Below are 15,131 nucleotides of genomic sequence, written 5' to 3' on the forward strand. Positions count from 1 at the left end.
CCTCCCTGTGTCCTCAAGTCCATTATCTATGTCTGCATCTTTATTCCTGTCCTGCCCCTAGGTTCTTCAGAACCATTTTTTTTTTTTTAGATTCCATATATATGTGTTAGCATACGGTATTTGTTTTTCTCTTTCTGACTTACTTCACTCTGTATCCATCCACCTCACTACAAATAACTCAATTTTGTTTCTTTTTATGGCTGAGTAATATTCCATTGTATATATATGCCACATCTTTATCCATTCATCTGTTCATGGACACTTAGATTGCTTCCATGTCCTGGCCATTGTAAATAGTGCTGCAATGACCATTGTGGTACATGACTCTTTGAATTATGGTTTTCTCAGGGTATATGCCTGGTAGTGGGACTGCTGGGTCATATGGTAGTTCTATTTTTAGTTTTTTAAGGAACCTCCATACTGTTCTCCATAGTGGCTGTATCAATTTACACTCCCACCAACAGTGCAAGAGAGCTCCATTTTCCTGGAGGATTTTTAAAGCAAAACTTGCACATTGTTATTTCATGTGGTGGTTTGAAACAGTAAAACAGTCTCCACTATCTGAACTATTTAATATTTGAATGTATTAATACAGGCATATAATTATTAAGGGATTCAATTTAAAGTGTTTCAAACAATGATAAATATCAATGATATGAAAGGTATTAATGTTACACCTCACTATTACTTGCAAAATAAAAGAACAAAGCTAGATTTGTGGTGCTGGTGAAGGGACAGATAAAAATAGAAAAATTAAGGAAAGAGGGAAAAAATTGGGAGAAGAAAGTGACAACATAGGAGAGAAACTAAAACAGTTCTGAGAGAAGGAAGTTTGGGTTTTTTTTGGTATGTTTTTTGTTTTTTGGGTTTTTTTTTTTAGTATAGAAAGAAAAGGAGTAAACATAACACTGGCAGAAGCCGTATCAACAACTTCACTGCATTTGCTCTAGAAAGTAAAAAAAGAGACTTGGATTAGGTAGATGTTCCTAATTTAAAATTAATGACCCAGACTTGTGGCTGTTTTTGCTATTTTCAGTTCTTTGATAATGAAAGGATTTTTTTTTTTTAATTTCCAAAATGCAATTGACCTCTGTACATGTTGATAATACTGGCTCAGATTTAGGTGAAAATAAGTCCACTTCCATTTAAATAAAACTTTTCCTACTTTTACATATATATCAATACATATAAGGAGTCTTTTAGGTTTAGGCAAAAAAAATACTTATATATATAGTAACATAAATAAATTTTCATTTTAAACAATCTGGAAAATTTTTACCAATAAGTAGAAATACAAATTTTAAAAGAATTAAAACATAATCCTTATTTTCTTACCTGGTCCGCTATCCTTCCCGTCATCATCCACACCAACATTTTTACAAGGTGTCAACGAAACCATCTTTTTGTTTTCTAATAGACCTATTGGTCTCTTCTTCAGCAACAAAGGAATGTTAGATGTTGAAGTGCTCACTGTTTGACTTTCAATTTGATTTACTTTTGGCCAGGAACTGGGGTCTAAAAAATTCACATATACTTGAGTTTTCTCAGTTTTTTTATCTGAAGTTGAAAGATCAAAGGCTGACCTTCCACTTCTGTTTACTAAATCTCCAGATGGCTTTATGTGAAATGGACATGATTCTTCCAGCTGTCCTTCACTGTAAATTTTTCCTGAAACAATGTCATTTAATGACTCTGTTTTCTCTGTACTATTTAACAATGTATGCTGTCTTTCATTAGGGAAGAGGTCATTTTTTTTTACTTCAGTTCTCTGATTCTCATCAATCTGACTCTCTTTACTGGAAAACTGTATTTCTGTGGACGTTTTCACATGAATAGCAGTTTTCATATCTTTGGCTTGTGAAGCATCTACATTCTCATTGTTAGTCTGAAGATGGGAAACAGTCACATTGTCTTCTAGATACCCCAAACAGTTCTTAACTTGACTGTTATGCATATCATTCACATTTTTCCTATATATAGTTCTTTTCACAGGGCTTGAGTTGGGTGTCACCAACACAGGCATAATATTAACATTTTTATCTGAATTCTTTAAAAGTACGTTCAAATTGTCACTGAAAACAGCAGAAGAAATGGGGCGGTTGATTGCTATATCACAGGGAATAGTTAGTTCAGGTTGCTCTGAAGTATCATCACCAACTTGTTGAAAATCTGAAATTTCTTTAAATGGCAATATGCTACATTCACTTTTTTTATTTAACAGTTGTATTTGTCTTATTTTACATTGTTTATCATCTAACATAACATTCCTTGAATCCGGTAAATTATATTTCTGACACTGGACAAGATTCCTTTTTACATCTAGAGATGAATCCAAATCTGCTTTGGTTTGGCAACTATTTGTAATTTCCTTCTCCGTGTCATTTTCTTGAGGCCCTGGAAGCAATCTGAATTGTTGTTTGAATGGTTCATCTTCAGAAACATCTTTTTCATGATTTGTATTGCAAGCCATCTCATCTAAAATACTGTTAAATGATGTTCTGTTATTTTCAACCCCCAGGTGTACATCTGCATGGTGATGATCTAATCCTTCAGTTCTTTCTGGATGTATCTTTTCTCTTTCTATTGATATATCTGCCACTAAAAAAGAAATATTTGGTGATTTAAATTCTGTACACCCATTATCTTTTTCCAAGTCCACCTTGTCTTGTATTTCTGTAGTAACCACTTTTGTAAAGTCAGTAACATCCAAGGTTTGTCCTTGACTGATTAATTCTTTTTCTATGCTGAGGGTTTTGCTTAGGGAGATTTCACTTTGATTTTCATTCTGAGGTACAATAGTATTAATTTTCTTCTTGGGGCTTTTTTCAAAAGGTTGTAAGTCTGTTATAATGAGAACACAGAAAATTTTGGGGTTATACACAAAAGCCTGCTTTTATAAAATGCATGTTAACTATTTTTATAAAAACATATTTAGCTTTAAATATTTCACTGGCAAGCTATTACACAAACATAATGACACCAATTTTATATAAATATTGAGTTCCCTTTAATAAGCATGCTAAAATGTTCGACTCTATTCACACTTAATTTTTATTTCATAACAGCAAAAGTATTTTTGGTTTAAAAAAGTTAAGTTGAGGGCATTACAAAAAGGTTATTTCTCTAGTCTGTTGCTTCCTTTTGGGCATACGGTACAATTCCATATAAACACACAGCTGATTAGATAAAAATTAATTTACTCTAACGGTCATGTTGTAATTTCTCTTACTACATAGATGCAGAAATTGCTAGCTGGTTTCTTCAAGACTAATAATCATCACTTTCTTACTACCTTGTAAATATTTTTAAAATTTGGAATACTTTTGGGTAAAATATATAGAATATCTACTTAAGATATTAATTTTATTCATCTGGGTTTTAACCATAGATTTCAAATTTTCAGTATAGTTACAATAATCTGGACTACAAATTTAGGGCATGAAGGGTCTTTTTAATCCAATCATTCTCTCTACAACATCTCCACCAAGTGGTTGTTCAGCCTAGGTTTGAACAAACTTCAAACTACCTTCTTTAAACCACTCTTTTTCAATATGGACGAATCAGTCAAATTTTCAATGGTTACAGAAAGGTCATTTGAACTAAGAAAAGTGCTCTGGAGTCTGGTCATCAAAAGGTTATTGGTAGCTCATTCTTGGCAAATCAGTGAAGGCAGAAACCAGAATGCAAAAAGCCAATGAATAAGTGATGAGAAGGGAAAGCAAAAATGTATTTTTCTCCCTAATATTGACTCTATTGAAGAATAGCTCAAAAGACATACAAGTACTTTTGTTAAGACACATACAAATGGAAAAGTATTTCTCCAATTATACTACTAGGTCCTCAAAGCAAAGACTGTAACTTATATTCCCCTAAAATGATCAATATAAAAATTAGAAAATATCAATGTAACCTTAGGTTACCTTCATCACCTATAGTTATTTCTTCTATAAATGGGGCTTCTTTCTTTTCCTCCTTTTCTCTGTATTCAGTGTCTAAACAACAACTCTCAGTATTTTCTTCCCTTACTTCTTGCCTGGAATTATATTTCTGTATGATGGTGTTTTCTGATTTTTCCACTGGCATTTCAGTATTTACTTCTGGAAGGTTCTAGTGTAAAATAGAAAAGGTTCCTTTTATGTAAAAACAGACTGTTAAAAAGTATAAAACATTTGAACAAACTTTGCTAATGAAAGTGGAATCTATATTTCAGTTCAACCATCCAGCAATTTCTATTTGAAAGCCAAATGATTTTTTGACTAAATTTAATATACTGTTCTTTGTAACAAGATCACTGTAAGTTCATTTTGTATAGTCTATCATATTTAAATAAAATGGAGAGCCTTAGATGTTTTCAAACATGCATTCCACATTATTATATAATACCATATTAAGAACTACTCCTTTATTAAAAGCAAAGTAGTCATGGCAGGCAAATTGTTCTGAGTGTTTGGTATTTTTATGTATCTTTAAAATAGTGAATCAATTCAACATCTTTTTATTCCCCCTAAATATTGAGCACATATTACATGGAAGTACTGCACTAGGCTTTGGGATACAATGATGAACAAAATATAGTCCCTATCCTCAAAAAACTTATGGTCCACTGGGGAAGATAGTAAAAGAAATGACAGGCAATTTTAATATAGATGGGGATAAGCAGGCACTCCAGGGAGAACAAATGGCATTCACAGATGTTAAAAGCAAACAAAATTATAGTCTCTTCATGTAGTTTTACTTCGTGGAACTACTTGGGATTTACTTCAGCTTGAGCTTAGATGCTGGGAGAAGAATGGAGAGAAATGAGGCTTGAACTAGGCCTAGGTCGTTAAGGGCCCAATATAGCATACTAAGGAGTTCTAACTCTACCAGGAAGTCAATGAGAAGTCACTGAAGGATTTAGGCAAGGTGATTAATATGAGCTGATTGGAAAGACCATTCTGGCTGCAGTATAAAGAATGGATTAGAGTAATGTTTTCCAAACTTCACTGTTTAAAACCTGTAATAAGAAATAAATATGTTTTACAACACAATGAGCATACCAAGTAACACCAACTCAATGAGATACATTCTAATGTTTTCTATGTTACATTATTTTATTTCATTTTTAAAGGAATGCCAGTCACGAAACCACCAGACTGATTTCCATGTACCACTAACAGGCTGCACTCAGAAGTCTGAAAAACACCGAATTAAGGGGAAACAACAAGAGGCAGAGAGATGCGTCATAAGAATGCCACAGTAGTCCAGGTGATATCAGCAAAGATGAAAAGCCTGAATAGATTCATGAATTATTTATTAAGCTAATATCAACTGTTGAATGATTGGTTATGAAAACTGAGAGGAGAGTCGAGACTGATTTGCAGAGTTTGGATTAGGTACCTAGGTGATGGGTGGGTGTTATTTACTGAGCTAGAAAACAGGAGTAGGAGGTTTAGAGAAATATCACAAGTTCATTTTAAATCTCTTGATGGGACTTCCCTGGAGGCGCAGTGGTTAAGAGTCTGCCTGCCAATGCAGGGGACACGGGTTCCATCCCTTGTCCGGGAATATCCCACATGCCACGGAGCAACTGAGCCTGTGCACCACAACTACTGAGCCTGCGCTCTAGAGCCCATGAGCCACAAACTACTGAGCCCACACACCACAACTACTGAAGCCCACGACCCTAGAACCCATGCTCTGCAACAAGAGAAGCCACTGCAATGAGAATCCCACGCACTGCAAGGTGGAGTAGCCCCTGCTCACCGCAACTAGAGAAAAGCCCGCTTACGGCATCGAAGACCCAATGCAGCCAAAAAATTTAAAAAATAATAAAAAAATTTTCTTTTAAATCTCTCGAGTTTGAAGAGTTAGTAAGACAAAAAGGTGAGAGATGTCTAATGAACATTTAGATGTATAGAACTGGAACTTTTAAGAGAAAACTGAGCTGGAAATGTAGATTTAAAAATCTCTGGCAGATAGAGGGCAGCTGAAGACATACAAGTTGATAAGACTGATTAAGAGTATATTTTAAGGGCTTCCTTGGTGGCGCAGTGGTTGAGAGTCCGCCTGCCGATGCAGGGGACACGGGTTCGTGCCCCGGTCCGGGAAGATCCCACATGCTGCGGAGCGGCTGGGTCCGTGAGCCATGGCCGCTGAGCCTGCGTGTCCGCAACGGGAGAGGCCCGTGTACCGCAAGAAAAAAAAAAAGAGTATATTTTAAGAAGAAAGAGAATAAAGAATAAAATGCTAATGAAAATCCCCAAGGGAGAGGCAGGGGAAGGGAACCTTGCAAAGGAGGAGTTTGCAAAGGAGATGGAGAAAAATAGTATGGTGGTTACCAGGAGCTTTGGAGTTGGATAAATATAGGTTCAAATCCTGTTTCAGTACCTATTAACTGTGAAACCCTAGAAGGATACTTACAGAGTTGACCCTTGAACATGGCTTTGAACCGCACAGGTCCAATTATACGCAGGTTTTCTTCAATAGTAAATACTACAGCACTACACATCTGCAGTTGGTTGAAACTGTGGATGCTGAACCATCGATATGGAGGAACCGCGTATATGAAGGGTCAACTATATGTTATACACAGATGTTTGACTGCTCTGAGAGTTGGTGCCCCAACCCTGGAGTTGTTCTGGGGTCAACCATTTTAAGAGTTATCCACTGCTATATAACAAATACCTCAAATTTGGTGGTTTATAACAGCAAACATTTATTATCCCATAGTTTTGATGGGTCAGGAACTTAGGAATGGCTTGGCTTGATGGTTCTGACCCGGGTCTCTCATGAGGGTCTAGTCAAGCTGTCTGTCGTCTGAAACTTTAACTGGAGCTGGAGGTTCTGTTTCTAAGAAGGCTCACTCCCGTGGCTAGCAGCTGTGGGGGCTGTTGGGTGGAGGAGTGCCTCAGTTCTCTTTTATGTGGCCTTTCATCCTCCAGAGCCCCTCTTCACTATGTGGCCTCTCTGGCAGGATAGCTGGGACTTCTTTACATGGCTCAGAAAGAGAGAGAGGCGGAGAGACAGACACAGACTGAGAGACAGACAGCGTGTTCACCCACGCTCTCACAGAAACCACAGTCTTCTTGTAACCTAATCTCAGAAGAATTGTAACATTGCATCACTTCTGCTATAGTCTATTAACTAGAAGCAAGTTACTAAATCCAACTCACACTCAGTGGAGGGTATTACGAAGGAACATGAACACCAGGAGGTGGGAATCACTTGGTGCCACTCCTCAGTATATACCTTCCAAAAATTAAAAACAGAGATTCAAAAAGATAGTTGTATGCTAATGTTCACAACAGCCAAAAGGTGAAAGCCCAAGCGTCCATCAACAGAAGAATGGGGCTTCCCTGGTGATGCAGTGGTTAAGAATCTGCCTGCTAGTGCAGGGGACACGGGTTTGAGCCCTGGTCCAGGAAGATCCCACATGCCACGGAGCAACTACGCCTGTGTGCCACAACTACTGAGCCTGTGCTCTAGAGCCCGTGAGCCATAACTACTGAGCCCGTGTACTGCAACTACTGAAGCCTGCGCACCTACAGCCTGTGTTCTGCAACAAGAGAAGATACCACAATGAGAAGCCTGTGCACCGCAACAAAGAGTAGCCCCTGCTCACCGCAACTAGAGAAAGCCCGCACGTAGCAATGACGACCCAACACAGCCAAAAATAAATAAATTAAATAAATAAATTTATTTTTTAAATAAACCAAAACAGAAGAATGGACACACAAAATGTAGTGTATCCATACAATGGAATATTATTCTGCCATAAAAAGGAATGAAGTGCTACAACATCAGTGAACTTTGAAAACATCATCTAAATGAAATAAGCCAGACAACGAGGACAAATATTGTACAATTCTATTTATATAAAAAATATAGACTAGACAAATTCATAGAGTCAGAAAGTAGATTAGAGGTTACCTGGGGAGAGGGGAAAATCAGAAGTTATTGATTTATGGTTACACAATTTCTGTCTGGGATGATGCAAGTTTTGGAAATAGATAGTGGTGATGATTTCAAAACATTGTAGTTGTAATTAATGCCACTAAATCATAATTAGTACAACTGAATTGTAATTTTAAGTTTAACCACTTTAAAATGGCAAATTTTATGTTATATTTTTTACCACAATAAAAGAAAATTCTAAATAAAAGTGGTCTACAAAACATCAGAGAAAGTATGATTTATTTTAGTTTTTAAAAAATGCATATATATGAATACCTATGTGTGTCTGTTTCTATACAAACACACACATAGAAAAACTCTGGAAGTCATATACCATAATTTTAACAATCACTATTTCTGGATGGTGGGGTTATGGGTGATCTTCACTTTCTTATTTTAAAGTATCTATATCGTCTACATTTCTTAAAAACATGATTTATAATCTGATTGAATAAGTTATTTTCAGTATGAAAGTGAATGAATGCTGATCAACTTTTTATGAATGCAAGTCTATATTCATTTCTATAATCAATCAGATGTAGGAATTACTTGCTATTTATAGCTCTCAAGCTATGTTATAGCTATGAATATTAAAATGACAATCAATATCTCTGGCCTGGACTATTGCAGTATTCTCCAAGTTGGAATGCATGCCTTTAGCTTTGTCCCACTGTCTACCCACATCATCACCAAAATGACATTTCAAAAAAGTAATCTAAGCACTTTACCCCTTGTTTAAAAGCCCCCAAATGGTAGTGTCAAGAACAAATTTCTATGAATGGACTATATAGCCCTCTACAGTTGGTCTTCTGCCTATCTTTTCAACCTCTTATCCTGCTACTTACTGCCTTGCTAACCAACACCTAGTTTACATATTGAATAACAATATTTCACTTTTCTGATTCTTTGCTCACTTTATTCCATCTAATTTAAATCTCTATCTGGAAAATTCTTAGTTATTTTTAACAACTCAGCTGAAAAATGTCTTGCTGTGTGAGGTCTACCCCTCATACACAAGTAAGGTGAAAAAAGCAAACACTAATCATAAAAGATGGAACAGCTATATTAATATCAGACAAAATAATATTACTAGGGTAGGGATGGACATTTCATAATGATAAAAAGGTCAATTAATCGGGAAGTCATAATAACTATAACTGTGTATACACCTAATAACAGGGCTTAAACACACATGAAGCAAAAACTGACAGAACTGAAAAGAGACATACAAATGCACAGTTATAATTAAAGATTTCCCACTAATTGATAGAACAAGTACACAAAAAAATCAGTAAGGATAGAGAAGACTTGAACAACATTATCAACCAAACTGACCTGACATTTATAAAACATTCTACCAGTCAACAACAGAATACACATTCTTTTCAAGGGTACATGAAATATTTGCCAAGATAGACAATATACTTGGCAAAAAACCAAGTCTTAATATACTTAAAATGATAAAAGTCTTACTTAACTTTGAAGTCATTAACAGAAATATATTTGGAAAATTCTCAAATATTTGGAAATTAAACAGCATGCTTATAGGTCAAACTCATATTCATGGGTCAAGGAAGAGCTCACAAGAGAAATTTTAAAATATGTTCAACTGAATAAGAATGAAAACACAACACATCAGAATTTGTAGAATGAAGCTAAAGCAGTGCTTAGTGGAAAATTAATAGCTTTAAATGCTTATATTAGAAAAGAAGAAAGGCCAATAACCAATAAATTGACAAGTTAGATGAAAGGAACAAGTTCCTTGAAAGAAAAATTAGCAAAATGGACTGTGTTGGAGGTCTCCAAGTCTACCCCCAGATTTGGTGATTTGCTGTGAAGACTCATACGACTCAATATACAGTTGTACTCCTGAGTAAGATTTATAACAGCAAAGAATATAAAGCAAAATCAGCAAAGGAAAAAGGCACAAGAGGTGAAGTCTGGAGGAAACCATGTACAAACCTCTTTCAAGAGTCTTCTAGTGGAGTCACATAGGACATGCTTAATTCCCACAGCAATGAATTGTGATCACAAATGTAAATTGTTGTCTACCAGAAAGCTCATTAGAGACTCAGTGCCCAAAGTTTTTTGGTTGCTGGTCACTCTCTGCCTAGCATGTGCCAAAACTCCTGACTCCCAGAAAGAAAGCAGATGTTCAAAGTAAACTACTTAATAGTTTAGGCCCAGTGAGCCATTCCTGTCTGTTAGAAAGTGGTGGGAACCCTCCCCAAATCCAAAGTTCCAGGTACCAGTCAAGAGTAAGTCAAACTTACAAGCAGGTCTTTCAGAGGCCTTTCACAGGCCTGCTATGTCAACTATTTTCTGCACACTGACATAAAAAGAAATTGAGACTTTGAATAGCCCTATAAATAATTTAAAAACTAAATTTGTTATTAAAAATATTCCCACAAAGAAAAAGCCTAGATAGCTTCACCAATGAATTGTATATAATATTTAGTAAGTAACACCAGTTCTACACAATACTCTTTCAGGAGGAAAGAACACATTCCAACTCAATTTATATGGCCAGTATTACTCTGATACAAAAAAACAGACCAAAAGAATGCAAACAAAAAACAAAACCTACATATCAATATTCCTCATCAATTCAAAACCCCTAACATAGCATTAGCAAATCAAATCTAGCCATATATAAAAAGGATAGTACATATCCGAGGAATGCAAGGTAAATTTAGAAATTAATTAATGTAATTAATTGGTTAATACTGACACATTAACAGAATAAAGAAAAAAATATGATCTCAATAGATACCGAAAAATCATTTGACAAACTTTAATACCCACTCATGATAAAAATTCATTCATGATAAAAACTCAGCGAACTAGGAATAGAAGGAAACTTCCTCGATCTGACAAAGAGCATATACAAAAAAATCTATGGCTAACATAATATGAAATGATGAAAAATTAAATACTCTCCATCTAAGATGAGAAGTAAGGCAAGCATGTCAACTCTTACAACTTTTATTTAACACTGTACTATAGCGTCCTAGCTAGGGCAATAAGTTGAGGAAAAAAATAAAATGTATACAGAGCAGAAAAAGAAGTAAAATTTATCTGCCTTAAATTCTCAGATGACATAATCATATATATAGAAAACTCCAAACTCCAACCAAAAAAACCCTACTACTATAATAAGTTAATTAAAAAGGTAAAAAGGAAAAAGAAAAGGTAAAAGATACAAGGTCAATGTACAAAAATCAATTTTAATTCTATATACTAGCAACAATTAGAAAAATTAATTTTTAAAATACTATTTACAGTAAGAGCACAAAATATGAAATATTCTGGGATAAATTTAACAAAATACTTGCAAGACCTATGCAATGAAAACTACAAAACATTTCTGAAGGATATTAAAGAATATCTAAATAAATGTAAAGATATATAATACCATGTTCATGAATTCTATGTTATGATGTCAATTCTTTGCAAATTAATCTATACATTCAACACAATCCAAGTCCAAACCCCAGAGACTTTTTCTTTTAGAAACTGACAAACTGATTCCAAAAGTTATATGGAAACGCAAAGGACTTAGAATAGCCAAAACAATTTTGGAAAAGGACAAAATTGAAGGACCTATACTACCACATTTTAAGACTTCTTATAAAGTTACGCTAATAAAGAAAGTGTTATATTGGCTTAAAGATGGACATATAATCAAAGGAATATAATAGAGGGTGCAGAAATAGACCCACATATATTTATTTGGTTAACTGATTTTCAAAGAAAGTACCAAGGCACAATGGGAGAAAAAATTGTCTATTCCACAAAGGTATGTGCTAGAACTGAAAATTCATGTCCAAAAAAAGACCCTTGATCCTTATGTCATATTGTACATAAAAATTAACTAAAAATGTATTACAGACTAAACGCTTATACTAATTTTTTAAAGTTGAGAAACGGAAAATATGAAGCATGGAGAAAATCATCAGTGATGGTCCTAATTTCTTTAAGAGCTTATACCCCCAACATACTTGAATTTTACCTGAAACTTCTTGTCTTCCTCAAACTTTTTCTGATCGTATAATTCATCATAATGTTCTTGTAACTTAGTATGAGTTTCTTTAAGTGATGATAACTCATTTTTAATCTCATTAATTTCTCCATTAAGTTCTTCAACCTAATATAACATTTAACCAAAATGAACATGTATATAAATTTATTTTGTACAAAAATACTTTATTAACACAAGTCTTTGGAAATAGTAAAAAATGAAAACATTCCAGAAGTAATTACTAATATTAAAAGCTACCATTTATTGAATTGTGCTGAGTACTTAATAAACATAATTTCATACTCATAAAAATCCTATGAGGTATTTTTAGTCTCCAATTTACAGGCGAGAAATGTGAGGCTCACAGACGTTAAGTAGCTTGCCCAAGATCAGGTAGATATAAAGTGGTAGTCAAGATTCAAATCCAAGGCTAAGTCTAGGGGTTGTGCTTTCAAGTACTACATTAAACTACCTCTTGTTACAAATGAAAAATTAATTTATTTTTAATCATAAAAATTCTATAAAAGTTACCACTTCATTGCTTTCTTAAAGTTTTATTTTCTTGTTGCAAATTAGATATACAGATTTTAACTCAATTAGATGAAGAACACTGAGCACTAAGCAGTACAACAGAAACTGACTCTTCAGCCTAATACTTGCATCTACACACTGGGCTTTTACTGGCTATAAAATTTCATAATCTTTTTCTTGGGGGGGTTCTCCTTCATAGGAACCTCAAATGTAAGACAGAGTAAGTTCCATTGAAGAGAAAAATACCTTTTTGTCATAAAATATTACAAAAGTTTCTCTTAATTTTAAACGACTAAAAATTCCACAAGTGCTCTCTATCCCATCCTCTCCTGTCTCTCCCTCCCCCCCTTTTTTAAAAGATTTTTTTGATGTGGACCATTTTTAAAGTCTTTATTGAATTTGTTACAATATTGCTTCTGTTTTATGTTTTGGTTTTTCTTGGCCGCGAGGCATGTGGGATCTGCTCCCCGACCAGATATCGAACCCGCACCCCTGCATTGGAAGGTGAAGTCTTAACCACTAGACCATCAGGGAAGTCACTCCTGTCTCCCTTAGTGCTTAGCTCTAGCAAAGACCTCTTCACTCCTGCCTAGTCTCAATCTTTCCCACTATACCAGCATGTTTTCAGCCCACAAATATGCTCTTGTCACGTTCCTAACTTTTTTCTCTTTGACTCAATTACTCTCTCTCTCTTACTTCTTAAAATAAAGTCCACTCTTACTACTTTCAAATTCTAATCTCTCATCACTCCTTAACAACCGACTTCTGCCCTCATTGTTCTACTGATTATTTTTCTCAGCTATCACCTGCAAATTAGCCAAAGGACTTGTTCCAAGTTTCACACCATTTAACAGCACTGTAGCTCGACTATGTTGACTACTTATTCTTGAAATAGCCTCTTTTCTTCATTTTCATGGTACTACTCTCTCTCTATCCTTCTACCTTTCTCACCATTCTTATCAGGCTCCCTCTCCCCTCCTGCCCCAATATACGCACACTAACCACTAGCAAAATGTTGGTGTTCCCCAAGGCTCTTTCTTCTTTATTTAGCCTTCTCTTCAAGTCTGCCACTCCTTCCACAGATGATCTTATCATACCCTCAAATTTCATCTTTATGCTAATAAGTGTTAAATCTATATCTCACTCCCAACCTCTCTCCTATGATTAGATTCACGTTTCCAAATGCATGATATACATTTCAAGTCAGATGTCCTGCCGTCACCATAAATTCATCAGTTCCCAAATTAAACTCATTTTCATCCACCAAATGGTGCTTCTCCTTTCACATTCCTTATGTCAATTAGTGACATTATTATTCTGCTCATTATATTAATCTCAGAATCATAGTTTACTCCTTTTCCTTCTAAAATCCATTGTACATAAAATGTCACTAATCCTGCTAATTCTACTTCCAAAATGCTTCCTGTATCTATCCCTCTTCTCTGTTCTCACTACTGTTGCCCTAATTTACAACCTCATAGGCTCGTGGTTAGATTATTTGCAACATTCTTCTTACTAATCTCTTTCCATAACGCCATTCTCCATACTGTTGCAAGAGTTATTTTTCTAAAATGCAGATCTATGTCACTTTTCTGCTTTAAAAATCTCAATGGCTTCCCATTACTTATAAAATAAAATTCAACTTCCTTAGTAAAGAACTCTTCAGAAGGTGATCTCAACCTAATTTCCACTGTCACATTCTAGATCAGACTATTCATCATCCTGGAGAATGCAGTTTCATGCCTCCATCATTTTTCCCTTTCTTAAATGGAATACCCACAGAGTGGAATGGGAAGTATAGGAAGCAGGCACCTTCTGCCTGGTGAAACCCTATTCATCTTTCAAGTCCAAATTCTAGTGTCATCTTTTCTCTAAAACTTTCTCCAACCTAGTTAAACAATATGATTTATTTTGTGCTTTCACAGTAATTTGTTAATACTAATGTTAACACTACTAAAAACACTCAACACTATTGTGGTTAACTTAATAATTACCTGTCTTTTGAGAGTGTGAGCTCTTTAATAATCTTTGTATTTTAGGCATCTTTGAAAATCCAGCACCTAGAATAGTGCCTAACACATAACAGATGCTCAAATATGTTGTGAATTGAATTCCTTTTGTGATACCCCCTTTCCCTAAATAATTTCTAAACATCCCCATTTATTATCTTTTTATCTATACACAACCATTGGCTGTATAACTAGCCAAATAAAAACAGATACACATACCATGTTCTTTAAGACATTTCCATAAGTTTTAAATATATTATCTAGTAATATTCACTGTTTATTTTTTTAAACAGCAGTATATATGATTTCATCTTATTTTTGTCAGTATCTTTTAATGATTTTTAGAAACCCATTTTGATCCAATCTCAGTAGCAACACTATAATTCTCCTTCACTCAAGAATGGTGAAAAACTGGTATCAAGATAGAAACACAATTAAAGAGTAGATCTGACCTCCCATTCAAGAAAACTCCTATAGAACCAAAGCAGCTTTTTAGAAATTTACCTATGTTCTGTTTAGTATGAAATCATATGGAAGTGAAATGATTTTAGATGCTAAAAATCCTAAGACAAAACCAATTTTATCCAAATTATAGACTGCGGCCTCACCAGTGAAGCTGAATGCTTATTTTCTTA

The 15,131-nt window shown here is 34.8% G+C and overlaps 1 protein-coding gene across 1 annotated transcript in view; it reads right to left on the reverse strand.

The window, feature by feature from the left end:
* The window catches only part of CCDC73 (coiled-coil domain containing 73), a 107,008-nt gene that overhangs the window by 7,396 nt on the left and 84,481 nt on the right, over positions 1-15,131 (reverse strand). Inside the window, exons 14-16 of the mRNA XM_082843997.1 lie at positions 11,948-12,082; positions 3,921-4,107; positions 1,336-2,841 (exon numbers count right to left, since the gene is read on the reverse strand). Of these exons, the coding sequence (XP_082700123.1) occupies positions 1,336-2,841; positions 3,921-4,107; positions 11,948-12,082 (1,828 nt within the window). The remainder of the gene's footprint in view (positions 1-1,335; positions 2,842-3,920; positions 4,108-11,947; positions 12,083-15,131) is intronic.

This window comes from Leucopleurus acutus (assembly GCF_964270905.1).
Source record: "Leucopleurus acutus genome assembly, chromosome: 8".
Classification (NCBI taxonomy): Eukaryota; Metazoa; Chordata; class Mammalia; order Artiodactyla; family Delphinidae; genus Leucopleurus; species Leucopleurus acutus.